The sequence below is a fragment of the Athene cunicularia genome (genome assembly GCF_003259725.1).
Source record: "Athene cunicularia isolate RWA chromosome 1 unlocalized genomic scaffold, athCun1 chr1_part2, whole genome shotgun sequence".
Classification (NCBI taxonomy): Eukaryota; Metazoa; Chordata; class Aves; order Strigiformes; family Strigidae; genus Athene; species Athene cunicularia.
This window is the reverse complement of record NW_020799092.1, coordinates 2,699,850-2,724,697: the sequence shown is the minus strand read 5'-3', so window position 1 is coordinate 2,724,697 and position 24,848 is coordinate 2,699,850. Positions and strand designations below refer to the sequence as shown.

The 24,848-nt window shown below is 38.9% G+C and overlaps 1 protein-coding gene across 2 annotated transcripts in view; it reads left to right on the top strand.

The window, feature by feature from the left end:
* The window catches only part of MRTFA (myocardin related transcription factor A), a 47,860-nt gene that overhangs the window by 7,162 nt on the left and 15,850 nt on the right, over positions 1-24,848 (top strand). Inside the window, exons 1-2 of one of the 2 annotated variants that reach the window (XM_026840982.1) lie at positions 7,425-7,468; positions 11,161-11,226. In XM_026840982.1, coding sequence (XP_026696783.1) covers positions 11,220-11,226 — 7 coding nt within the window. In that variant the 5' untranslated portion in view covers positions 7,425-7,468; positions 11,161-11,219. Of the gene's footprint in view, positions 1-7,424; positions 7,469-11,160; positions 11,227-24,848 lie in introns of those variants that run through there. The other variant, XM_026840981.1, reaches the window with a different exon arrangement.

Sequence of the window (24,848 nt, the reverse complement as noted above, 5' to 3'; positions counted from 1 at the left end):
GCTTTTTATGTGTAATGCAAATTCTGGGGTTCAACTTCCATACTGGGCTGCTGTTAAGGAACTGATTTCTAATGTTAGAGGGATGTGATGGCCGTAGCTGATTCTTGTAACTTTTTTACAAGTAGAAACAGAATTGTAATAGAGTTTGTACTTAAACTGTAAAGAAGGTGTCAGACTGCTGCAGTACAAAGGCCAGGATCTTTACTTGAACCACAGATGCTATGATTGTGGCATGTGTTCTTTTCAAAGATGTTTCTCACTACTGTGAATCAAAGAACTATGGTAATTCCTTGTAGCACCCACCTGAAATTCTTGCTAAGAGAGGATGCTGTAGCCTGGACAAAAGCTGGTGGCAGGAATGCTAACCAGATAGGGAATGCTCTGAGTCTTTATTTTGCATGTAATATGCATGTTGGGCAAAACCACTTTTGTTCCATGTCCTGTGAAATAACTGTCAGCACAATCAAACAACTGAAACTGGGAGATGCTCAAGCTAGCTAATTTAAAATTATAAAGGTCAGCTTTGTGAGTTCCCTATATAACCGGTTAATTACTTCTAAAGAACTGCTGGTTTTGTATTTAAATTTGCATACTTCTAAGTCCTTTTTTTCTACCACTTGTGCAAAAACACGTTTGCTCTCATTTGCATTTGGTTTCTGTAAACCAAACATCTTTAAGTGGTTAAGAATCTGAAATGGTCTTGGAAATACAGAATTATTCCATGTTTAAGTGGAAAACCCCAAAACACAGCTCATATGTTGAGGTTCCTAGCTGTTGCCACAGAAGTTCTGTGGTATCTCGACCATTAGATGATTTCTGTGAAGGGAGCTTTTTCCATCTGTAGAGGGTGCCCTGTGGCAAAAGAAAGGCTGAATTACTGGCCAACACCAGTCTCTGAGAAGTTTGAGGAAATTTTTGGCCTTGATCTGAGAGGCTGTTAGTATGCTGCAGTGCTGTGCTGTAGCCGAAATTGCAGTATGGGAGGTGAGCTATGAAGGGAAAATATTAGACCATGTCTCTTATTGCTGAAACAGGCATGGGAGGATTTCCTCATCAATTTTAGTATTATAAAAATATCTAATTAATCATGTGTTTTATGGATTGTCTTGGCACTGTCTCAAGACTTGTTTTTTTTTTTTCTTCTTAGAAACATGGAAAAACGTATTATATCTTCAACCCAGAGTTTTAAATAAAATGAAAAAATGTTCAGATTCTGCTGTATCTCCAAACAACTTTTTTTTCTGTATAATTTCTCAGAAAAAATATGAACAACTCTCATGTCTCATCTGTAAGAAAAATAAAAAGGTTGTAGCTCTTTCTTCTTATCAGCAGAGATACCTCTATTTTTACAAAAGAAAAATGAAAATGGTTCAAACTTGTTTTTCCCTTGGTTAGCTTGCTTTTGTGCTGTCATGTTAGCAGACAGCTGTAGGTTTGAATGTCAGGATATATCTACCCATTCCTTCTTTTTCCTTCATTTGTCCCCATCTGCCATGTCATATTAAATTAGCTTTGAGAATTTCTCTCTAGGGTCTTTGCAAGGTGTTTAAGGGCAGTGTTAGTTCCTCCTTGTTCATTGTTTCATGGAAACATATAGATCAGTATAGACTGTGATTCAAGTTTACATGGGGAGTTAGAAAATTCTCTTGTTTTCCCCCCCCTCAAGGCTTCTCTTCCAGCAACAATGGATATATAGATGGCATCAACAATCACTGATGATAGATAATATTTACTGTCTTCTGATACTGGTGTGTCAGTTTTAGGTAGACCTTTCCACTCAGGTATTTTGATAGGTTATCTTATTGAATCATGCACAGTAGCCAGATTCCATAGGTACGGTTATGTATGTAGTTATTCATACGCTTAGTTTTCACCTAACCAGTATTACTGGGATGAAGTGATTTTATGAGAATCTGTACCCTGCACGGAAAGCAAACCCACTTTTCCTGTTGACAAGCTTGTTGCATATTTTTACATGTTGCATGTAAATACAAATACGTAAATAATAAATACATCAGGTTACGTGTATTTCAGGTTAATTTATTAAAATCCTATTCTATTTTAACAGTTTTAGTGAGTGCTGAAGTGGACTATTAGGTATATCAAGATTTTATTGTAAGAGTGAGCTTCTATGCACTCAGTAGAAAGACTTATGTACTAATAGTAATATGTATATCTGATTTTAAAATTTTACTAGAAGACAGAGCTGGCATCGCATTAAAAAGTAGCAATGATTAAAATTGCATTAAATCCAGCTAAATTTTACATGTTTAATGGAAATGACAGGAGTTAAATCATGAAGGCAAATGCTGTAAAATGCATAGCTACTGCTAGTCTTTATTTTAAATAAAAATAAAAAGAATCCTGCAAAATTCAGCATAACTTTCACTAATAATAATAATAATTATAATCAAGTTTGTGTGTATTTAGTCATATATGTGAGTAGCATCTGTGAAATAAACACATTCAATTTTGTCCAATATTGAGGACTGAGACTGTAAACTTCTAAGACTATGAACTGGTTCTTCCTTTTGCATCTGCACATTTTACTACCCCAGAAGGCCAATGCCTTTGAGAACCACTGACAGCAGTAACTATTTTGTCTTGTCTGGAGGTTAATCATATTATGTTGTGATACTTGGACCATGCTAGTGCTTTTGATTGTTTTTTAATGCTCTGTCTTAACAAACTAAAATTGCTGCAAACAGTGGCTTTATCTTCTAAATACAGCTTTTAATTAACATTACTTTGATTTTCACATTGTATCAAATTTGATCTGAAGCCTCAAAAATAACCTGCTGAGATAGCTTGTTCTGTGCTCACAGTGTGAGCCAGCTACCTTGTGGTAATATGTGAGGATTGAAAATAGATCTTTTTGCTTTTGATTGTGTATTTGCCTCTGATTCCATATTCTTTGGGGACCAGTTTCTTCTGTAGGTTGGGATCTTTGATTCTGCTAAATTAACCATATCAAAGAATCTGTATTTGTGTGTCTCCACTAAGAGAGCTATTTAATGCCTCATAACATTGACTCATTAAAAGATATCTCATCATCCTTTGAAAACATTTTGGAAAAATTATTCCTATTTCATATTTCTCTTCCAAAAGCAGTCTCCCAACAAAAAAGGATTGTTGCCCTGTACATGTTCTCTTTATTTCTAGAAGCCAAAACCAGTCTGGAACATGGTCATATAGACAATGCATCTAATATATCAGGAGGCATGTGTAAGCTGTATGTCATGTCAATGATTTCATATGACCCAAGAAGCTGGAGAAGCTTTGAAGAGTGTGATTTTATCAAGAAACAAGCCCTTCTTGTCTTGAAGCTGAGTCTCACTTAATTTTCTCTCTTTCGTCTCTTTTTGTGTCTTAAATGACCAGTCACTCTCTTTTCTGTACTTTTCAGCTAGTTTTAAAAGCTTCTGGGTATTTGAGAGCCTGAAGGCTTTTGAAAGTGCTGGATAGAAAAAAGCAACCCTAGTCTTATGTGACCCACATTACATCCTTGGCTTATTACTAGCATGTCTACTGTGAAATATTTTGAAAGTTATTGCTTTGGAGATGAAGTATCTGTTCTGTTTTTTAAGAATCTCTTGACAGAAGTTTTACAGGCTGAATTGTACTCCTGTTCTCAAAAGCTTACCAAGAGGATAAGAAAGAAAGGGTGGCTTTGAAAAGATCTGCCTTTATACAGCTGTATAGCTTTCTTGGTTAAACCTCCTGTTTGGCTTTGTGCCTACAATAGTCTCTGTTGGACAAGCACAGCTAGGCAAGGAGTTTACCAGTGTCCCCCAAAGTGATGTGAGACATCTGCACATCTAAGTGTATTGCAGCAGAACATGCTGATTTCTCAGTGCTGCTGAGAAATCCACTTTCAGCATTCATGTGACCTGCAATAGGGAACTGCTCCTGATCCTGGTTTTGTTTCCTATTCCAGATCTGCTTCACAGACCTGTCTTTGGGTGTAGGGAGAGTGATCCCAATCCTACTTCCCACAAAGAGAAGGCCACAGCATGAATATAAATAAGTGGCTTTTGCCTCTAGTGTGAAAGGTTCTTGTAATAGTTTGAGACCAAAACAAATTTTCTTTCTATTCTTTACTCTCCCAAACTCCATTTTCTCCATAGTTTGTTTGCTAAGGAAGAGCTGAGGCAACTACCTGCATTTTTTAATAGCAGTCGTTGTTGCTGCACTAGAGAAAATAGGTAGTGGAATGTGAGATAATCTCACACAGTAAAGAAATAAACTTCTGCTTAACTGTCCCTTTGCCCAGATATGCTCCAAACTGTTCTTTAAAATGCATTTGAGATGAATAGAACTGTATGGCTGCTATTCCCAACAACAGTGGATGATTGCAAATTCTGAGGAGCAACAGTGTATCTGCTGCTTCTTCACCCCACACAGAGACATGAATTTTTGGCATCCCCTTCCCAGGGTAGCAAACTGTCATATAATCCCTGCAATTTGAGTGTCATTTACAGTCTGCTTCATTTAAATGCTTCTCTGTTAACTGCACAGTCTGCTTAAATGCAAAGCCAGTGTGTATCCCTCATCAGCAGTTAGTGGATTAAAATGCTCTTAGGCTCAGAAAATTGCCTTTAAAAAAGGCCCGAAAAGTTGGCTTTTCTTTGTTGGTAACCCCCATTCTAGCACATTCTTTGTGATGGGGGGGGTGGGGGGTGTTGTTGACAGTGCCAGAAAAATGCAGCTCTGAAAAGAACATTGTCCACCTCAGCAATTTGAGTTATTTTCAAAATTAATTTTGACCATTGCATACACACTCATTGAACACAAGCTATCATAGATTAATTTTTCTTATAGCTTTTCATGGACACTACATAAAGTTTGGTAACACTAACCGCACTTCGCTGCTTCTGTACAGAAAGTGTTGCAACTGGAGCTTAGTAAATGCTGCTCTTGCTGGTGTATGAACCAGAATCTTATCTGGTTTCCCGTTGAAGCATGAAAGGCCTAATGAGAGTCAATATTTGTTTTCTAAGCAGGCACAGCTGAAAAATGCTCAGAGACTGTTTTTGGTGTGAGGGAAAAGTTTTCTCACCACACCTCGAAGGGACTGAATTCAGTCATATATGTAGGATATAACCTCCACTGAAAACAACAGCTGATGTGCTACATATTCCAAGGCTGAAATTGTTATTGGTTACTGGTCAAATGTGACTATTTAATCAGAAACTAGGAAGAAAATTCTCTTCTCAATGTAATTAGAAGGGCTGCTGCTGGCTGAATGGTAAGTGGAGAGTGGCTTCACTCTTCAAAGCAGTAGTTACATGGCACTGGGATATTTGCTAGCGGCCCCAGTTCTGCACAAATAGCTGCGATGATTTTGTTCAGCAAATATCCCATGTCATTGGAGTAATCTTTCATGATTTTAATTATGTTGCTTGCATAGAGGCTGTTGGTTTAATCTAACAGTGTTATACATTGTACTGACAATTTGGAAAATATGCATGGCTGCAAATGGTGGCCTAGTGCCACGTTTCCTTAGGCTGTGGTATCTGACCCTCGCAAAGTAAACTCAGTCGGACACATAGTCAGACATACTCAGTGCTAGGCCAGTGAAAATTCTAAAAATCTTCATAGTTACTGAAAGGTAGAGGTGTTGATAAACTAATTGGCAGGTTTCCACCCCAGCTGGTGCTGTATTCTTTCTTGTGAGTTAAGTGGATGCTGTAGCACAGGGTTTTCAAAAGAGGTGTGCAGGTATGCTGTACAGTGTACAAATAAATGACCGTGAACCCTTATGAGCATTAAAGTGCGTATTTTGCTTTTTACTGTATTTACTTATCACTTTCACTTTCCTCAGCTTAGATAATGAACTTAGGCTAATTTCACTTGCTTTCAGTGGTTTCGCTTTCTAATCACATGGCTTATTGATTGGATTGCAAGGATGAATTTTTCTATCAGGCAGATTGCTTTCACTGAATTTACAAAATCGATAAATCATACAGCCTATATAATTAATATGTGGTTTATGTCTTAATAGGGGGTTTATGTCTTAATATGGGGTTTATGTCTTGCCCTCTCTTTTTGCACAGGTATCCCAGCCCAAATTCCAGAGAGCTCTGCCTCCCTCAGCCTCTCTATAGGGTTTTGTTTGGCTATAGCAGCCTTCCTTCCCTCCTGTTCTGCACTACTGCTCATGCTGTCTCTGTTGTAAACCACCATATGGCTGTGCTTAATCACTACCTTGGTTAGGCAACCTCGAGTATCACTTGGTATTCTTTAGAAGAAAAGATTTTTTTAGAAATGTGAACAGACTCCCTTTGGCTGTATGTGTTCAGTATAATGTGCACAGGGCCTCACTACAAGATGCAGTTCAGGGCTGTGTGCTTTTCTTTGCTAGTTTTCAAAAAACAGGAAATATAGAATATTTTTTTAATTTGTTGTAGTAAGCATGTCCTGGTATGTGACGTAGTCTCTAAAGTGAGATCATTTTTTTTCTTTTGAGATGCAGAGGCTGTAGTCTATCATGGTTTAGAAATAGAAAGGCTTTCAGATATGTACCTGTAAGGGCAGGCGCGCTGTTGCAGATTTAGGTTACAAGCTGCAAAAACCAATTTAGCTTATCATAAATATTTGTTCTTACTAGTGCTTACTGCTAATGCACTCCTGTACTGTGACTAGAGTTATAAGTGTCCTGAAAGCATCCACATGGGTGCAGCCTATATATTAATCATATAGTGCTCTGAGCTGCCACCAGCCATGACCAGGCAGAAGTAAGCTCTGGTCTTCCATTATGCCTGTGGGTTTTTTATTAAGGCAGTTTTAGGGAAAGAATAACAAACCCCATCACGACTTAATGTATTTCACTAACATTGTAACTCTATTGATAGTAGCTATAACTGCAATGTTGTTTGTCTCTTATATACCACCCCATCCCACCCCCCTACTACCCTCCATTTCTTTATGCCTGTTAAACTGCTGGCAGCAGTCTTCTATATCAGCTCCCAGATTTCTCTGGAATGTTTTACTAATTCTTTGAACAGTTCATTAGAGGTATAAAAACCTTGTTCAGACTTTAACTATATTTCAGAATTTTTCATACTTGTGAAATAAATAAATTATGCACAATTTCAAGTGGGAAAATCAGATGAGCATATAAAGCCCACGAAATGTTGCATAGGCTGTGACACAAGTTGAATGAAAGAGTTGAGTAGAAGGGTACCAGTATGGAACTTTCTAGCTAGCAGGTATATACTCTCCTTTTTAAGATCTGATATATTCTTAATTTGAAAATTAATTTAAAGGTTAAATACAGGGATAAATGAAACAGAAGATTGTTGTTTTATGATTGAAAGACTTACACTTCAGTCTGTCTTTGAGTAACTTTGAATCTCTCTGGTCATTCTAGACCTCTGGCTGAGCTCCATGTACAACAGCCTTGGATCAGCTCTTGGGACATCTGTTAATCTATATATAGGATTCACACACTTGCACATGTAAACAGGTGATCTCCTAAATATATGAAATGTCATTGGGAACTCCAAGTACTTATTTAAGCCAAAATGAATTCAGGAGTGAAGTAATCCTTTTTGCCCTCCTCCTTGCTACAAAGATGAGCTGTATTGGGGGAAAAAAGTGCAGTATGTGCTGATTATAACTTGTGCTTAGTATGTGTGTATGTACCTTCATAAATCCCAGGAATTACTTAGTGCTTATTAAAAGTATCCTGAAAATGACCTTTTTCCTGTTGTACAGTTTAGTCCTCTGCACAGTTGCTAGTTTCTTGCTGTGAGGGGACATAATGTTTAAAAATAAAAGGTGCATATAATGGGTGGAGGAGAAGGATAGTAGATGGTAACTGATATAGAAATAAGATATATTTAGAAAATTCATAAGTGAAGCTGAATTCAGGAAGGGAATTTTAAGTCATTTGATGAAGTCTCTAGCTGCCTGGTTGAGACTAATTTCTAGTAAATCTGGCAACAGCAGGAAGACTTCAGAAGAGCAAAAGACCACAGAATCACAGAATCATCTATGTTGGAAAGGACCTTGGAGATCATCTAATCCAACCGTTCACCTAGCACTACAGCATATCCTTAAGCTCTAAATCGACCAGTAACATTTTGCATCACTACTGAAAAAGGGTGCATGAGTAAAGAGTGGCTAGTCTGGTATCAGTTCCAAGAAAAAAAAGCTATGGAAAAATCTGATAAATAATTTAGATGGTATAAGAATAGCAGTATAATCACGCTATTCAGCTTTTCAATTTGTGAAAAAAAGGTCTGCTCAAATGTGATTTTGTTGTTTGGATACATGAAATTTGGTTGCTAGTGGTTTTGTCTTTTTGACTTTTATAACATCTTTAACTTAGTAGTGTGGTATATTTTGGTTTAAAAAAGTATTTGAATCTAATGAAGTACTGCTTACATGGATTAAGAACTGACTGTAATCAATGAAAGTAGAAAAGCATTTCTAGTTGGGATCAGCCCAGTGTGGTCTGGAAGCAAATGCAAGATGGTAATGGTGTGGATGGAACAAAGATTAGTGGAGGAATAAATATGACATTAAAAAAAGTGCTTTAGATAATTTAGGCAAAGAGACAGTTGGGGAAAATGTGCATAAATACAGGTGAGGGCAGAGTTACAGACCAAGGAGCAAAAAAATGCCAGCCACCCCTGTGTGGGACAGTTTTTCGCTGAAAATCCATGACTCTGGGAAGTGAAAGGTAAATAGTAGGTGTAGTTGGAAATGGGAGGGAAAGTGGATGGTCATACCCAGTAAATAGCAAAGTGTCAAGAAGGGCTAACATATTGCTAGATGTGTAGATGGAAAGACATGAGTAATAATGCATTATAATACTATTAAGTATAACATAATAATTAAATATAATTATTAAATAATTATAGTAATAATTATTTGCACTTAAATTTGGGGAGATGGACCTGATGCTGTAGGTCTGTGCCTTGTCTGTATACGTTTAGTGAGATGTGCTAATTTAGGGTATGTAAATGAGTCCCTGAAATGGGTCACTAGTGGAAATAATGCCATGCAGTGAGAGATGTAATGTGCCGTTACCTAATAGGGCTGAAATCACTTAATGGAATACTGCTGCTGGAAGGATGAAGTTGCACTCCCATCTCCTGTTAAAGCTAGCAAATACCTGGCTATACAGACATCCTCTTCAGCTCACTAATGAGACAGAAAACTATTCCCTGTTTTGGTTGGGCTGTAGTCTCTGTCATGTCAGTAAGTCCAGCCACCAGTCAAGGAAACGTAAGAGGTGATGTGGGGAGTGAGAGATTTGACTCTCGCAGCAAGCTGTTAGATCAGGCACTCGTGTAGATGTGTCATCACCTGATTCGGGTTGTGATCACTTCAGAAGTAATTCAGCAAATGAAGAGCTCTGGAACAGGCCAGCTGTAAGACTGTATTAGCCCTCACGCTAGCACAGAAGTAGGAGTGCAATTGCACACTGGGTGGGAGGAAGAGTCTGGGACTACCACTTCTGTTTGCAGTTTCACAGCCAAATGAAGGGCCTGTTACTTCTTCTCTGTGTTCCCTCCTCCTCCTCTGGCTCTTGGCTGATTCCACACAGAATTAGCATGGTGCTCTGTACACCCTCCCTCTTTCTCTCCTTTCCCCGTACTGAAGGAAGTAGTTTCCTGCCCAGGATGCATATATTAAGAAATCCTAGTTTGGTTTAAGAAACAGAAGAGAGGTAACTTGGCTGCACACTGTGCGCACAGAAGTACCTCGACAGGTAGGAATTATATTCTTACTGTCATAATCCTTTCAAAGAAAGATACATTAAGAGCCAATGGAAGTGGGAGCTAGACAAATCCAAGCAAAAATTTAAGTGTGCATTTAAGTGAAGGTGATTAGCTACTGTGCAAACAACGAAGGAAGAGATGGATCTCTTGTTAACATCATATGAAGACCAGAACCCTTATGGGAAGATGTATCTTAGTCAAATGCAAGCTGCAAATAGGAGGTTGAAAGAAACAGGTAAATTGTGATGATGTGTGTAAGTAGACAGTGGCATCTTCTTAAATTTTTTGATCCCTATTTTAAAGAGTGTACAGTATAAATTTGGATATAATGTATGAAATGAATGTATTGGACAAAGTACTTGAGAAAAGAAGCGTGTGTTGATTATATAGTTAGACTGTAGAGCAGTTTTGCTCTCTGGTGGTTTCACTACATTTGTGTGGACTTCTCTTATGTGGATGATACAACAGACAGACAAGGAAATTGAAATTAAAACAGGGAAGATGCCATGCCATTCATTTTATAATAAAGTTTAGAGCTTGGGCTTGACTGCAGATGGATGTCAGTATCTATTGATGCTCACTCAGGTTTTCCTGAATTGTTGTATGTGTGTGTGCACACATGCACGTGATTTTTTTTCTTCAGTTTTGAAAGGTCCCTTTCATATGGAAGCTGCCTTTGACTGTAAGAACAATCTCTAGAATGTTGTTTTGATTGTATAGTTTAAAGGGAAACTTGTTATAATCTAAATGTGGAAATATGACTATTCCAGAAGTCTGTATTAAAAATAAAACCAGATAATTCCATTTCACACAGGTCAAGTGTATGTTCTCTTAAGCTAAAATAAATAGGAAAAATCCTAGTGATAGGGTATTCCTTTTGCTGTGGAACAAGGACACTTCTAGATATATCCATGATATTTCACTTTTGTGAGACGTGTCTGAAGGTGAATTTCTGAGTTGAGGAAGGAAATTAGCTTTGTAATTTAGAGTAATGACCAATAATTTTGTCATATCAATTTAATCTGCACATGGTAATTAGACTTTTCAGGGCTCATTAGCAGCTGGTGTGTCACTATGTATTTATTGAAGGACTGTCAGCCGCTGTTTATTTTTTAATATTAATGGTTTGGAAAGAAGTTGGTGCTCTAGAAAGAATTGAGAAACAGGCCTGGCTTTGTGGATTTTTATCACCCTGCCAAGACCCTGCGCAACTTCCTCTCCCTGTTGCCTGCAGCAGAATACGGAAACCTGACTGCTGAAGGCCACTTCTGCAATTGCACTGGGGCAGGGGAGCAGGGTGGGAGGGGGATGTTTTCGTTCCACCTTGACATCTAAAGAAGAAAACAAGATGTGTTTGAAAATGTCTCTTCAGTTGTTTCTTGTACTGATGGGTTTCCTCCTCTTCTCTCTCTCTGCTGTCACGCAGTGCTGCAGTTGAAGCTCCAGCAGCGACGAACAAGGGAGGAGCTGGTGAGCCAAGGGATCATGCCGCGTAAGTGTCACTTAAATTCTTTTCTTGGTGATATATGCAGGTTTTTGAGTGGAGAATGGTTACATGTATGATCTGAAATATCAGATTCTCTGTTTCTGCATTAAAAACCTCACATATGAAGAGCCCCACCCTGGCCCACCCAACTTGGTCCTTCTGATGAGTTGGTACGCTAGGTATAGGGCCACCTCTGTTACTGAGGAAGAGAGTAATGGCCTCAAGTATAACTGTACTCCAAACCAATGTTTATATTTGATCACACTACACAAGATTCTTCTGGAGAACATACTATATTAGAAGTGCCTTATATACTTGACGCATGCTGGTAATCACTCTTTCATCAGGCTTCCTGCCTCTGCAGTTTCTGTTCTTGTTTGTCAGCTCCCCAGACCTCTGAGGCAGTTGAAACTTTGTACGTACATGTTCCATAGACCCACTGAAGACAGGCAGTGCATACAAGATATTAAGCAACAAGGGGTCCTGTTTCATGTTTGTAGGTAGAAAGAGCCCTGTGGACGTCAGCCATTCTCTTCAATAGGGAAAGGCAAAATCTGTGGAGCGAGAGAACTTCTGCTTTTTTGGATGGACACATCAGGATATACCCTAATGCCAAGCTTTAATGAATTTACTGTTGGGTTAGTGTTGGAGAAGGTATTTTTTTTGTTTTGTTCCTCTCCTTCCCCCCTAAAATGCAAAAAGATACCTGAGAAATAGTTTTTACATGCTTTGGTACCTCCAAGCTAGATGGCTTACAGGTAATGAATTTGAAGCAAATGCTTTATTTTTGAGGTCCTCTCAAGTGTCCCTTAACAGCTTTAGTAAAGGGCAATGGATCAGGGGTATGTTTTCTTCTTTCAAAAACTTCCCCCCCATTTCAGAAACCTTACTTGAAGATAGTGTAGTAATGAGGAGTTTCTCATTCGTTCTATTTCTGGGATGCACACTGTAATACGACACAGTGATGTGACTTAGATTTGCTAAAGGCGTTAAGGTTAGTCTGTCAGCTCGCTCTCTGAATGAAGAGAACCTGTCAGCAGCACTCTGCCAGCCGAAGTGGCTCACTGGACGGCAGTGACATGCTCAAGATGTTTTTGGGACCCCTACTTTAAATTCTATTACCAAATCAAAAAGGAAAGATTCTCCTATCTGGACATAGCACATCGTGCCTGTGTTCTTATTTTTACCTGGAGAACTCATATATGTGCTTCTACAGAACACATTTACTTGCTTTTGGATGAAAGACTGCTGTCCCAGTTACTGTGCCCTTTTACTAATGCTTCCCAGAAGAAAATGTTCCTGACTTCTTTGTGGTCTCCTGCTTTAGGTGGATATTTATGCAAATACTGTATTAACTTATGTTTGGTACTGGCTTTCTTCAAAGTGTGGTTGGTCAGACTTGTGATTCCTGAAAGGGGTCTGTTTTATGGGCCCTTTGAAAATGAGGCACTTGCAAGTAATGCAAGTAAGGCACCCAATTAGTAGTTCTTAAATTTGCTTAAAATATAGCTTAAATAACTAGTCTTTGCAGACTTGAGCCCTTCATTTATGTGTCTTACATGTGAATTTTATGACGGACCAAAGAAGAACACTTCATGAAATATTGTTGTGTAAATACTAGCAACACATGAAAAGGCCCTTTCTGCAATGGAGAAAAAACACCTTAGCAGATCTGTTCTAAATATAATTTAAAATTAGTTCCCTCCAAGTCATGGTATCATTTACCCATACTTGCCAACTGGAAATAACCACACATAGAGAAATATTTAAAACATTATTTGCCTGTGCCATTTTTAATGAGATAATCAGATGTGAGATAAATTGTGATACTAAAAGCAAAAGTCCCATTTTTAATATAAGTAGTACAGAGGATGTCTAGGGCCATGTTCCTCCTGAAGGTGTCTCAGAGCCGTGACAGCTGAAACCTTCTACTTTCAGCAGTTCAGAATAGATGTTTTTACTTACTCCTGGGAGTGTGCAGGTATCTTGTTTTCTTTCATCTCTCTGCCCTGTACCCCCTGTCTGCGAAAACATTTAGGTACTTAATCTTGTTCCTCTGTCATCTGCTACTAAACATGGCTATACTGGGCTCCATGTCTCCCTCTTTGTTAGTCAGGAACCAAGCCCCACATAGTCTTCTAGGATGATTTAACAAAACTTAAGAGTGGGAATCCAGAGGATGGTTTGGTGTTGAATTAAATGAACCAGAGTGCTCTTTCCATGTGAAATCTTTGTTGGCTCCTGGCCTTTATTTTCCATCTGGAGAGCCTTAACACTCTTTGAAAGAATTGTGGTGGTTGTGGTTGTATCTACATTAGCATTATAGCTTGTGTCAGGAAGGTGCTTTTGAAGTAAAACTCTTAATTGCATCTGCCTACTGTACCTTGCTTTGCACTATGAAATGAAGTTTGAGAGTTGGATTAAATTGAGATAAAAGTAAACTGGAAAATATTCTGCCTACAGCTAATATGCATTCAGTCCATGAGACCAGACTACAACTTGTCTGGCACCACACTTCAGCTTCACCACACTTCACCACACCACAGCTTACTGTGCTATCGTACGTGTTCATTTAGATTAGTCTTTAATACAGATTAGTTCTTGGATCTTATAGACAAACAGACGTGCAAAAATCCATGAACCAATTGTAGGAGAAGTAAAAGTTTTTGTTTTACATTTAAAGCTATCTAGTGTGCAAACTCACTTTGGTATGTTTGGTTCTCCTGACTGCAATATAAGTCTTACATGGTGTTTAGATTCTGCTTGGTGCCCTAAAAGAGAAATTATTTCAGGCTTCCATCAAAACAAGGTTTTTGGGCACTGTAAACCTGAGGAGTGGGAGAAGACACATTTATGTCACATTAAAGTGAGAGTGAGAGTCACACCACTCTTGCTTTGCCTGTTCAGAACAGAGCTGGGAATTGCTTACTTTGTTCTGTGTGGAATTTTGTTTATATGGTAGAGAGGAAAGGCAAATGTTTCAACATTTTTTTACCAAGTACACTTAATCTCGCTTGAATAACATTTCCAACCCACCAGCCACCTAGAGTAGGGCTATGCTTCACTAAAAGATTAGTGTAGTGTAGTAAAAATTAAAGCACTTATAAGCAGTGACAGAGTATTCAAAAGAATTGGCTTTTATGCTTCATTAATTCTTCTTGCTTTTCTCTTACCATTTTGTGTAACGTTTTGCTAGTATTCATTAGTTGAAGATTAAAATTCTCAATTGCCCATAGAAAAGAGGTGGAAAGCAAGTCTTCATCTGCATCTGACATACCTGTGGTTTGAGCTAGAAGGACTGTATCTAGAAAAAAGAATTGCATTTTCATATTTATTCAGATTTTGGCCTATTTTCTGCAAATAGACAAGGTTTTTTGCTGCTTAGATTTTTTTTTTGCAGCTATGTAGAGGTGATTTTCATCTTCTCATAAAATGAAAGCTAAACAAAATCTGTCTGTGCTCGACTCTTTGAATTCTGTCATGCTGTAGAAGAACAGTCAGATGCTGTCAGTTTTTAGTGTTGAATTTAAAGATTACAGCTATTGTAAGGTTTTTTGGGGAATATTAAGCACCCAGTTTTCCACCCTTGAGAAGAATGTTTAAAACAGTAGTTAATGTGCATCTGAGTAGAAAGATGCGTGAAAAGCATCTTCAACTAAAACAGCAAAAATTTTTAGGGGAAAGACATTTGGCAAATGTAGCAATACTCTGCTTTGCAAATATGTTGTGCTTTTTCTCTTGTGCAAGTTTAAAGCTTCATATGTCCATTGTTTTATCCATCAGGATTGTGATCTTTGGCTTCTGGCTGCAAACACAAAATATAGGCAAGCATGCAAGGTCATTTGGCACAGTCCTGCAAGAAAGCTGCTGTTGTGACCATCAGATTCACTTAAGCAGGCAAAATATAAGTTGAAAATAATTTCTGGGAATGTGCCTTTTGTTGCTCTATAGCACTTTGTGAATATCTGAAAGATGACACAGGCAGCCTTTGAAAAGGGCATCATCTGGACTGAAAGCTAAAAGAAGGTGGCTGCAGTACAAGAGAATTTCCAGGAGCTGCTTTTTTGCTTCAGTGTATCTGATGTTTGCCAGTTTTTGTGCCCACATCCAACTACCCTGACTGTATGTTTGTGTTCCAGGATGCAGTATATATGAACATATTTAGAATCCAAAAAGGGTGGAGTTTGTGCTGTTTTTCTAATGTGACTGTTTTTACAGGTGCTGAGCTGTTTCCACTCTATAGGTCTGTATTGCCAATGCTCTGATGCAGTTTTCTGCTTCGACATGCAGCCTGTTAGTTTCTTCAGCATATTTTAGAATACAGGATTTGTGAATCTTGTGCTGCTGGGTTTTAGACTTACCTGAGGAGTGTGTATTTTATTTCTGGACTACACCAGGGGAGCATGCTGTAGTTCAGTTGCAATATGTCACATGATTAGGAATGATTGTAATACAGCAGGCATTGTAATGATTGTAATCTCATTAGGCCTCTCAGTATCACTAGCTGTATTTTGTAGCCATAAGGTTAATGGAGAAAATTTAATATTTGTTATAAAACTAAAATACAGTATTTGCTTTTGGGGGGCTGTGAGACATCGCTTAGAATAAATTCTAAAGGAGTTGCCATTTACTGGGGACACTTAGTGATTTGAGGATACAGAACACAGGTTATGCTTTGGCATATCAATGTTGATCATCACTTAGGCAAATCTTATAACTGGTCTTCTGCATCCAGCACTGCTACCATCACAGGAGGTATTGATTTCAGGAAGCAAAATTTTTGCCACCTTTGAGTTTCTAAAGTTAAACCATGTCTCTAGACTTTAACATCTCAACCCCAAAATTTGGCCATACTTGTGTTTCTGTAGGGTAGTTAAAAATGGTATTGCTGCTTTAGCCTTCACCTGATAGTCTAAGCTCTTCTCAATTTTATAAAAATAATTTGGTTGATAAAGATTATGCACTTCCAACTTAATTGCATAGCTCTGTATTTAATCATGTTCATATTTACTTGTTAAGCTGCCAGTTTTAAACCTGAAACTTGTCAATATAGTGTATGGGGCAGTAGTTGAAGGAGACCTGTCATTTGAGGATATAGTCAACTTCTTGTTCCTGTTAGAAACAACAGGTACAGCAGAACATATTAAATGATGTCAAAACTCAAAAGACCTGACTTTATAAATTGTTTAACTGTTAACTGTGAAATAGGAGCTTCTTTTCATGTATGTCAAAGAAAGGAGAGGAAACCTGTTGAAACATACACAGTTATCTACATGAGCAACATTTTTCATGGCAGGAGCTGTTCTACAGTCATGCTGATAACTTCAGGTGCAATTCTTAACATCTCAACAATATTTAATCTTCTACATAAAGGCTAGGATAGAAGATGAACTGCTATGCCTACATGGAGTTTTACTGATTTGGAAGTGTTGCAGTGTGGCTGTACAGTTGACATCTCAAGATTGTGTGTATTATATTTGAACTGCAGATAAACCAATAGCTTTAACACCCTGAAAGAGCTCTTCCTGCTTTGCATACCTCTGCTGCATATATGTTCCTGTCGTTCTCTTGTTGCTTTACATATCGTCTTTGTAGTGATGTTCCCTATAGATTTTGGAATATATTTGTAGTAACAAAACAAAAATACAGACTTTTACTTCCCTGCTATCTGGTGTCTGCTCTTCTGCCCATTGGTGTCTGCTTCACTTTCATACCTTTTTTCCACAAAACAAGCTGAAACTGTACTTTCATTTACTTTCATTTAGGATAAGGAGTTAAAAACAAATGTGTGGACTGTAAATATTTTTACTCCCAGACTTGTTTAATTAAATGTCCAACCCTGTGAAGTCTTTAAGATCTAAAAAAAACCCCTATTTTTTAATATCCCATTGACCTCTGAAACCTTATTGTTTCCTGGTTTGTTGTATACAGAATGGAACCTCAAATATAGAGGCTGCAGTGAGACTTTTGATGTACTTGATGTTACGCTCTGAGAGTAAGGCTGGAACACTAAGCAGGTGCTATAAAGCAAACAAAAGCTGTAGAGGACATTTGTAGCTGTGTTTCTGTTTGTAGCATGTAGCACAAATCTGTAACTGGTTTTACTTTAATTTGATCATCTACCTGTAACTTGTCTCCCAGGAATTATTTGCTGGTTCTTTGATCTCTTCTCTTGAAGCACAGTTTCAAAGCCTTGAGGCTTTGTGTGGAGAAGGAGTCCATACATTTAAGCTGAGAGCCTTATGGTCAGGGGCCTCATAACTGCACCTGGCTTGTTTATATTTTTAGATAGCTGCCTGTGTTTGTTTTTGATGTGTTTATATCATCTGTGATTAATAAGGCTTGGTTGGAGTAGGAGAGTTCCTTGTGTTAGTAATGGAAATGTGCTGTTTGCCCTTTCTGAAGCTGTAGACAGAAGAGGCCATGCTCAGGGGTTTTATAGACTGCAAATAGTCCTTGAACACTGCAGTGATAAAAGATTTAACTCTGCCAGTTTCAAGTGAAATATAATAATTCAGGAGAGTAAAATCTGGAATGTAATACAGCTTTTTTTCTTCATATTCCCACAGCCATCTTGGGATCATTCTTAATTGTTGGCTGGGAATGGTCTCTCCTTTTTTGTCCCATGGCCCCCACACCTCCTCGAGCCTGGGCACTCTGTGAAGTTGTCAGAAGAGTTTGCAAAAGGGTGATTATCCATCCAAGAAGCAGGCTTGAAGTCAGGTCTAGGAATGCATGGATCAAAGGGTTCCAAGTAGAAGTTTGTTGTCTGTCTTTCCTCTTCAGTTTGGAGGTGGCATGATCCTAACTGTAATGAAGCTTTATCTTTTTTATTTTTCATTTCAGGATTTAGGTAATCAATCTTTTGAATTGTCTTTTGACAATTCAAGTCTTTTGAATGCCAGTACTTAATGGTGATAGACAGAGTCGGTTATAAATTATCTGTATTTGCTGTAAATGTGTTGTGACACAAAACTGTAGCCATAGCCACCCGTAGATTTGATAACTGTTTTGATACTGTCCCACTGGCAAGGTGACAGCTCCTTTTGTGCATGTGACCCGGTTTTTGGATACTTTTTTCTTTCATGCAATGAAAAATGTTTTTTGGAAGTGGGGTGAAGATTAAGGGAGGAAGAAAGTGCCAACTGCCTTGCTCTGTGGTTCAAGTTTTGTGTCTCAAACTAAATGCTACACACCAAATGCTATGGGGTGGGAGCCCCACCCTGAACCGACAGAGGAAGTCATCGAACCTATTTGCAGCATGTTATCTCATCTTTTTACGAAAGCTTTGTAAACAAGAGAGAAACTATAATTTGGCTGAGAGCAGGGGTGAATAGCTGCAGCAGAAGGCCTTCTGCTGTTTTGAATTAAGTCAGCATGTTTGAGGTTGGGTTTGGATATGACACGAGCTTCTCTTTGTCATAGCAAAGGAAGATTTTACCTTTCCCTCAGGAACTGATCTAACTGAAGAGCAGAATTCTTAACTCAGTGTTTTGAATTTAGCTGTAGCCTTTCTCAAGCATTGCACGTTGTCTGGCCAAGTGATTTGCAGTTCAAATATCACCTTGTTGTCTATGATAAGCTAGATAAATACTATGGCCAAAGAAAGCTCATGTGCCATCTCTCCTTTGTCAGCCTACATGTCTGATAGCCTCCAATAGTGATCTTACTGATTGCAGAACATTTAGCTGCCTCTCCTCCTAGAAATTTGAGCTGTGAGGACCTGTGAAAACCTTTTTGCCTTTCTTTCTTCCCTTTTAGTTCCTTGCAAACCTTGGTGTCTTCTGTCGGCTGTGTAAGCGAATGCAGGGTGTACAGATATTTTGACTTCTCTTTCTCAGCAGCTGGGTCAGTCACCTTCCCCTGCTGTGTTTCATTCTTAGAGTGACTGAATTTGATTCTGATTCTACTGATTTCTCACACTAGATAACAGGAACTTGAAGATCTGCTTATGATTATCTTTGAAAGCTTTGCAAGGCTAAATTCTAGTTTTGTACACTGCAGGGTAAACCCTGAACAGAAACGTTTAAACTATTTTATTCAGCTTTTTGTCTTTGCTGTTATATTGGAGATTTGGGGTTGATTCCTGGGCCTTGGTTCAGTCTGTTTATAGCAGCACCAGTTTGATGCTTTGCAGCAGCATCTCCCTTCATTCACTCATTGCCATCTTCATAATGCACCTTGGGCTGAGGGGACACTGAACTGATGCATTGCAGTTTTGGTCCCTATTTCATAGAAATTAATACATTGCTTTGAAGTAAAGATTAGCAATTTCCATCTCTGTGCTTTGTATGGTAAGGTGTGCATCATTGTTGATGGTCCTGTGTCTGCTGCTTAGCTTTGTGGGGTCAGATAGAAGGACAGTAGTTGCAATGTAGAGCTGCAAACATTTCTGAAGCAGGATGGAGACACAAAGCAGTTGCATCATTGATCTCCAGGGAAATTTCTCATGGTAGCTAAGGGAGTGACCACAAAGATACTAACGCTTCAGGAATTCTGGTGATGAAGCATCAAAATGCTCTACAACAAGTAGCAGAGAGACTAAAAAGCTAGGATGTATGTGGTAGGAATTTCATTAGATCTTTGCTAGCCAGCCCATCTGTGGTAGGAAAATCACATCCTCCTGTCAGTCATCTAAAGGTGAGGGATAAAGCTCATGCTCCTAACAGTAGATGTTGCAAATTGCCAGATGGTTGTCCAAGTGGAACAAAAGTATGTACAGCTCAGTGAAGGGCACCTGCTGGACTGTGCTGTCCCAAACCCTGTCAGTGATGCCCCTTCTATCACTAGGCATTTAAAGTGCTTGTTCAGCCATTTGTAACATCAGGCTGTTTTCCTAAGGTGGGTGGGACAATCCGAAGACATGGTGGCTGTGGTTCAGCAGCGTGGGGGCTCCTGCTGCAGCACTGGCCTTAAACCCAGCCTCTCATTTCTGACTTTGTCTGGCAGGGCAGTTTTTGCTCAGTTCTGCTGACACTATTCTTTGTGGAGCCATGCTGTAAACCAGCATACCAATCCAGGTTAAAATAGCTCTCTCAAAACAGCTGTGATCTGAGTCTACAAACAGTTTTGTCAGCATAACTGAGTGCTAACATGGTTTGTCCCAAGCCTAGCTACAGGAATGAGGGCAGAAATGACACTGCAGTATATTCATGATGAAATACCATACACATATCATGTAGAAACAAAATCAGAAAGGCAGTCAAAAGGTATACCTAACTGAAATTGGGCATTGCAGAAGTTACTTCTACATTCTCAAATATCTCAGCAGAGTAGTAGAAGAGAAATATAGAGGATTTTTTTTCTGCATACAGTGGAAAACAGAAGTTCTCAACACTTAATAATACCATTGTAGTTTGGCCAATTTGTTTTTTTTTTTCCTTTGGCATCACCTCTATTCTTGTCGGGGCTCACTAAAAGTTTTGCTGGCAAAGCTGGCCACACAGTTAGCTAGGTCAAGGATTTGAGGTGAGTTAACTAGTACCTCTTTTTGGGGAGGGGCACATGCCATGGGGAGGTGCTGGAATTACTTTATGTTGACAGTTCCCTAGTACAGCTCCCTGTGTGGTATGAGTACAATTGGAGAATCAGCTGCAAGGCAGAAATGAGTGGGACATGAGGGAAGGGAAAAAGAGGTCGTTGCTTAAGATGGACCTACCACCAGACTAAATATTTGTTGAACTGCCTCTCCAGGAAGTCAGGGTGTTAAATGTCTTTTTATACTTCTTGGATTTAGTAGGGTGCTTGTCACAGGCTTGCCTGGTGTTTTTGTAAGCAAGCTGTGACAACTCGAGGCTGCGTATGCAAGTGGTGAGAGAACAGTATTGGAAATAAAGACTTGGTGTCAGACTGGTAGGATGTGTTGAGCAGGACCTTTTGGGTTGGGAGGGAGAAGGTCCGTATGATACTATTCCGTATTTTCAGTAATTTGATGTAAACAAGGGAACTGTGCATATTTATTAAACTTGCAGGTTAGTGGGCTGGGAGGACAGGATTGGGACTCTCAATATTTGGATAAACTGAGAAATACAGAACAAAGAAAAATGCAGAGTTTCTACATTTTGTATGTATGGCTAGATAGCAACTCTACCTATCTAGCTATCTTCTAGAAGAGGATTGGAGACCTTTCACGGCTTGTGAGCCAAGCACAAGTGAATATGTTATGTGTTTTATGTACACAGAGGAAAACTGGCTGGGACATATAACTGAGAAGTGTTATTTAATTATCATTTAGCTCTATAAAATTTGATAAATTTTAGTATAAAATATGTACCAAATTTTGTACACTATACTTCAATAAAAATGCAGATCAAATGGAAGGAGACAAAAAGAGAGTAAACAAGGAAGAGTCTGGAAAATGTTATCTATAAGGGAAGGTTGAAACAACTGGCTGTGGTCATTTTATGTAATGAGACTGTAGAAAAACCAAAGTTTTCAAATATATAGGAATAGATGCAAAGAGGAAGAGAATAAATTGTTCAGTGTAATCATTGCAGGTAAGGCAGGGAATGAAGAGTATAAATTGTATGAAGGGAAATGTAAATTAGACATTCAGAAAGGTTTTTAAATAGCAAGGACATCTATGTACTTGGAATAACTTCTCTGCAATGGTATTGCATTTTTTCATAAGAGGTCTCCAAGAACAGGATAGACAAACCACTGTAAGGACTAGTTTATTATATCTTATCCAGTCTGTGCAGTCAGAAATCATTAGGGGATTGGAGTTTCTTCATCCCTGTTTTCTGTGGTTATATCTGCTGCTTCAGGGCTGTGGACATGGATCCTGCGTCAGTAGTAGAAGTGCTGCCCCCATACATACCTGGTTACCACTGCTTCTGCTCCACCAGCTCAGCCCCTCATTTGCATAACCCTTCAGAATGAGCCGGAATAGCTGATATGGCTGAGAACAGTAGAGCTTTGTCAGTATGGGTAATTTTGAGTGCAATGGATAAAGCAGCACTTGGGTGAGCAAGCCAGAAGGGGGTATGGGGGACAGCAATAGTTTTGCCCGGATCAGTACCAAGTGACTGGGAAGGGCAGTGGTAGGAACTGGGAAAGGGGCATGTCTGCATTGTGAGTGTCCTGTAGAGCTTATCCAGAGCTTTACTGCTTCAGAGTTCTTCATCGGATTTTTTGTTTGTTTGTTTGCTATAGTAAAGTTAACAGAGTTGCTCCACAACTCTGGACTATGTAGTAATTTCAAAGCCAGAAAAATGTGCAAGACTTAGTTAACTTCGAATGGAGTATGATTTTACAATAGACACCCCCTTCTGGCATGTCAGCTTCATCCTAGAATGCTGAGGGAAGCAGTGAAGGATTTGTGCCCTCTTGACATTTTCAGAGGTCGAATATGAAGTCCTCTGTCATGTTGCCAGCCCAGAGAGCTACAACCCAGTGCTTGTTTCCAGAGGACTAGTCATGAGAGACTGAAATTGTTCTTCTCAAGATTCTTCCCGCAGCAGTTTTGCATTACTTACTATTTAATATGTATGTGTTTTGGGTGAGGGCTTTTATTTTTCACAGGGATTCTTTTCTTCTTGCTTCATTCTTCTGTATGCAAGAATTTTCCTGGACTACCTGTGACATCAGCTGAGCTCCTGCAGTTGACTTTCTTGACCATTTGCTATGGTCAGGGAAATGTCACTTAAAGTTCATGTGCTGCCTCTTACTGATGGCAGAGGTAGGCAGGAAGGGGAGAGTAAAGAATTACTGCCATGCCTGCATTTTCTGGTGGTAGAGAGCTTTTGAAGACTCAAGAGAAGAAGTCATGATTTGCTTGTCTCCAGGGTAGATTTTTGTATCAATTTATATATTGCATGGTATCTTTGCCCAAGTGTACCTGAACTTTTATTTCACTTTTCTGTGATATGCATACAATGACAGAAATGGGTGTTTAAGTTCAAGTGTGTGCATATTCACAAGCAGTTCATGTGGCTTGAAAAGGGTATTTCCCAATAACATTTGTTGCTTGCTCTTCACCAAAGTGAAGTCAGATTGCCCAGGAGTTGATGTCTTAGCTAGCCAGTGAAGCTTTTTGTATTATTTTTGCAGTTATTGCAAAACCATATCTCTACCCTTGCTTTGGTTTATCCCAAAGTGCAATTGGTGCACTCCCATTTTACAGCTTGCATAACTTTCTCTGGTGATCTCTCTCCATAACCAGATTGTATGAAAGTATCTTTAATGTGAACATGAACTGTTTGCCCCATCATTGTAGGGGTCTGTACACTCATTCACTATGGTGAGTTTTCAATTACTGTTAATTTATTCTACAAATTATTCTTCGTTCACTTCTGTAGTCTGAATCCCACCTGTGATGCCTTGGTGTGTTCAGAGTTCCTGGCATATGGAATAAATTCTACTTTTTACCCCATTGATGTGAGCCTAGAGTGAGTCTGTGTATATTTCATGGAATGTGTGTCTGTCTTAACACTTTGTGTTTGGCTGCTCCATTTTATTCTGTAGGAAAGAGTTTAGAAGTCTACACATGCATTAAAAGTAGTTTCTTACATTGCATTTATTCAAAGGCTTTTATTTTTTAATAGTCTTCGGAAATTTCATTATAAAGTTACATTTGAGAAATATTTAATCATTGGTCTTAAGTGAAAAATAATATGAGTAGCCTGTATTTCATAGGACTTAGATGCAGTACGCTGGATCTAGTACTTGTACTAACTGTACAAGTTTAGATTTCTGTCTTCAAAAGACTTACATCTTACCTTTAAAGCTGAAGTTTTTTACCTTTGCTGTTTAGCTTGATGGTAATTTAGAAACTTCACCAGGCAGTTTTAATATGAGTATTTCAGAAATATGATCCCTTCAGCGAGTTCTGAATACAAGCCACAATGCAATTGTTTTAAAAATCAAGTTACTTGTGGATTTGGGAAAACTGTGAGGAGCTAGTGACGCTGTTGTCACCCTCTTTCTCTGGTTTTACTGTGGGACGTGAGCTTTGTGTGCTCCAGAGGAGCCAGGCAGAGTGAGAGATTCCTCCAGGGTTAGTACGGTCCTGGACAGCAGAGGATCAGTTTCTTAAAACATGATCCATTTTGGCTCTGGATGTATACTGGGCCTGAGGGGGCGAGGAGGTCTGTTATATGGAGAGCTGCTGTTAATTCCTCAAGTCTTGGTTTTCTGTCAACAGACAGATTTACTTTCCTGTCCAAGTGTTCCTGTTCTCATGATAGTTTCTCTTACACGGAACAATATACGTCTTGTGGACCTGCAGAATTTGCAACCAGCCCTTGCATGTACACAAAACACAGGTGCAGATTAAGGAAAGACTTGCATCTTCCTTTGACATTAAAAGGTAGAAAAGAGGATTTACAGTTCATTAGGATCCTCCCCCATCCTTCCAACCATTTCATGTATCTCTTCAGTGTTTCAGTGCCATTCCCTTACTTAAGGGTCTTGGATATCTTACTCTATGTTGAAGCTTGTAACAGGCGTTTGTTGGGGGTCTGGGTTTGACTCATGTTGTTGGATCCAACTTTGCGAGTGGTGGTTAGTTTGGCTAGAAGTGTACCAGTATTAGTCTCTACAACAGCCCACAAAAAGTTGAGGTCAGTTCCTGTAGCTCCTGGGCTGTCAAATGGAGTATGTCAATTCACATTGCTTTATACCAGCTG